The sequence below is a fragment of the Hipposideros armiger genome, unplaced genomic scaffold (assembly GCF_001890085.2).
Source record: "Hipposideros armiger isolate ML-2016 unplaced genomic scaffold, ASM189008v1 scaffold_97, whole genome shotgun sequence".
Lineage (NCBI taxonomy): Eukaryota > Metazoa > Chordata > Mammalia > Chiroptera > Hipposideridae > Hipposideros > Hipposideros armiger.
In genome coordinates, this window is record NW_017731447.1 from 3181975 (window position 1) to 3184863 (window position 2889).

A 2889-nucleotide genomic window follows, 5' to 3' on the forward strand; every position below is an offset into this window, starting at 1 on the left:
CAAATCAAATGTTACCAACTTGGGAGCATTTTTTTCCAGCTCTTAGTTGTTCATTATTTTCTTTCTGTGCTCTCTCACTGTGATTCAGATATGGCCAGTTTTATCCGAGACGCTAAATAAGCACCGTGCTGATAACCGGATTGTGGAGCGCTGCTGCAGATGCCTCCGCTTCGCCGTTCGTTGTGTGGGCAAAGGCTCTGCAGCCCTGCTGCAGCCACTGGTCACACAGGTAAGTTCTCTTCATGAGACGGCAGAAGTGATATGCGTGGGATGAAATAGGAGCAGTCAGAACAAAACTCTGCTAATGAAATGAAACACTTCCGTATTCATTTAACACAGACGAAAAAATGTTTGAAAGAGCTAAGCAGTACCTGTGGTAGGTATGTTGTCCTAGAGGGAGATAGCCTGTGATCTAGTCTGTATAGTGATAGTCTAAATAGCCATACATTCCAGAGTGAAATTAGGAAAAAAGAACAACTTTAGTGCTCAGCTCTTATATACCTGTGCTAAGCATTTTTATATTAATTTCCTTTTTAAAAATGTGGCAAATCAAGTTTCTGTCTATTTTTCCATGTAAACCAATATTGGTTGATCTCTTTAAAGCTAATGCTTAAAAATATCAATAGTATTCAGTCAAATGAACTTGATTCTTTGAAGGCTGTATACCATAATGATTAAGATCACAGACTCTGAGTTCCAATCTTGTTTCATTTACTAACTATATGACATTAAACAATAGATTTGGACAAGGCACAATTTTTCTCCTCTGAAAATTATCTATCTATCTATCTATCTATCTATCTATCTATGTGTACTTATAAATAATTAAAGACAAAGAACTGTGCCTGACACATAGTATGTGTTCAATACATTTAGTGATTATTTGTATCAGCCTGGGAAATTTTTGTTGAATCATTATTTCTAATTGTTCAGGGATTATCATTTTAACTAACTTTGCCTAGTTTCAGTAAGTGCCTTGCATAAACCAAAGACTTAGCAAATGATTTTAATGATGCTTTAGAAGAAAATTATCATCACCTAAATTTAATAACCTAAGAAATTAATTTAAGTCACAGTATAATATATAATAAAATATTTTTGTAATATTTGAAAAAAAAAATGTGGCAAATCAAACTTTGCAGTTTCTTGGCCTTAAGGGATTTTCTTCTATCTTGACCATCATTAGTTTACATAAGGCTCTTATTTGTCAAGATATAAATTTGACTCTTTTAGTCACCAAGATTGATGTGTAATTATGATGGTGTGACTCACTGTATGAGAGGTTCTCTAAGATCATATCTAGACCTCTATATGGAATACCTAGGACTAGTGACTTTGTTCACTAAGTAGTTTGTGTTGATGTTAACCTTAGAGCAGGGCCAGAACTAGACTGAGGCAAGTGAGGTGCCATTGACACAAAATTAAGGGAGGAGGCAAGGCCAAGTGCCAGTCTTGCATTTGCAGGACTCTCAGCAAGTACCTTCTTAAATTTTGTACTCACTTTCTATGCAGAGAACTACTCAGGGCTTCAGGCTAGACCACACCCACCCAACCTGCAGTGACCCTTCTCCATCTTGGCAGGGCACAGACAGTACAGATTTTAAGGAGGCAGCCACTCTCAGGAGCTGACCCTCACAGAGAGCGCCTCCATAAGCTCTGCACCCCGGCAACTCACTCTCAAGGAAACAGCCTCAGCCAGGGTCACGCTAGTACACTTTCGGTTGACACTTGCACGGCCTTGCCTCCTTCAATTGTGGATTTGATTAAAGTTTGCACAGGTGCATATTTTAACAGAATTTTCATTTTTAGTGATTTTCTACATTTACTATACTCTATGTATATGTTTGCATTTAGGCTGTGTCCACCTCTGGTCAAGGGTCCCCTGTGGTGAAATACATTCTGGGTCCAGTATAACTTGATTTAATGCCGCTTTGCTTTTAGCAGACACCTCATGACTTTGATATTGTTTTTTTATTCCTGCTAATTAAGTATGTAACCAATTCAGTAGAGTAGTGTAGCACGTTATATAGTAAGTTTGTTCTATCTAAAGTCAGTACATATGACAAAAATCAAAATTATTCTTAAAAATTCCATAAATCAGAGGTCAGCAAACTATAGCCAACGGGCCTATAGTTTGTAAATAAAGTTTTTATATGTAAAGTTTTACTGAGTAATAGCCATACTTTTTAAGTATTATCTATTGGCCATTTTTGTGCTATAGTAGCAAAGATCAGTAGTCAGAAGAATGTATGGCCAGCAAAGCCTAAAATTTTTACTATCTGGCCCTTTAAGAAAAAGTTTGCCAACCCCTGACTTAAATCGTTATTCATTAAATAGAGCATATAGTTTTTTGAGTGTATAGCACTGAACAGATTGATGGTTCCCATCTCATGCTCATTCTATGGTATATGCAAATAAGACTCACTCTATCCTTCAGCCCCCACCAAGTTCAGAGTTATTTATATTATAAGATTGATACATGTGTGTTGTGTTGTGATGGCATTTTAAATAGATGACTGACCTCTTAATTTTTATAGAATAGTAGGGTAAAATTCCTAAACAAATCATTTAATTTCAACATGTATGTTGTATTAAAATTTCTATTCTTTTGAGATTCAGATATTTCATTGGAAACACTATTTTTTACTTAAAAGAGTAAATAGAGGGGTTTAAGAGCAACTCAAAATTTAAACAATGCTTTCACAATCTCCTCCAAATTGAGGGTGTTTGATATTTTTGTCCCTGCTATACCTGTACTAATTTTTTTAAAGAGTTATTTTTAATGCAAATAAGAGCAATGTTAGAAAACTTGAGTATACTATGCCATGGTTTTACAAATATTACACAAGCCTTGGATAATAGTTCTTTAATGGCTTCCAGCTTCAAGTA

The 2889-nt window shown here is 35.7% G+C and overlaps 1 protein-coding gene across 1 annotated transcript in view; it reads left to right on the top strand.

Moving 5' to 3' along the window:
• TNPO3 (transportin 3) overlaps positions 1–2889 on the top strand; it is an 88863-nt gene that overhangs the window by 60466 nt on the left and 25508 nt on the right. The window contains exon 13 of the mRNA XM_019646091.1: positions 89–229. Within this exon, the coding sequence (XP_019501636.1) occupies positions 89–229 (141 nt within the window). The remainder of the gene's footprint in view (positions 1–88; positions 230–2889) is intronic.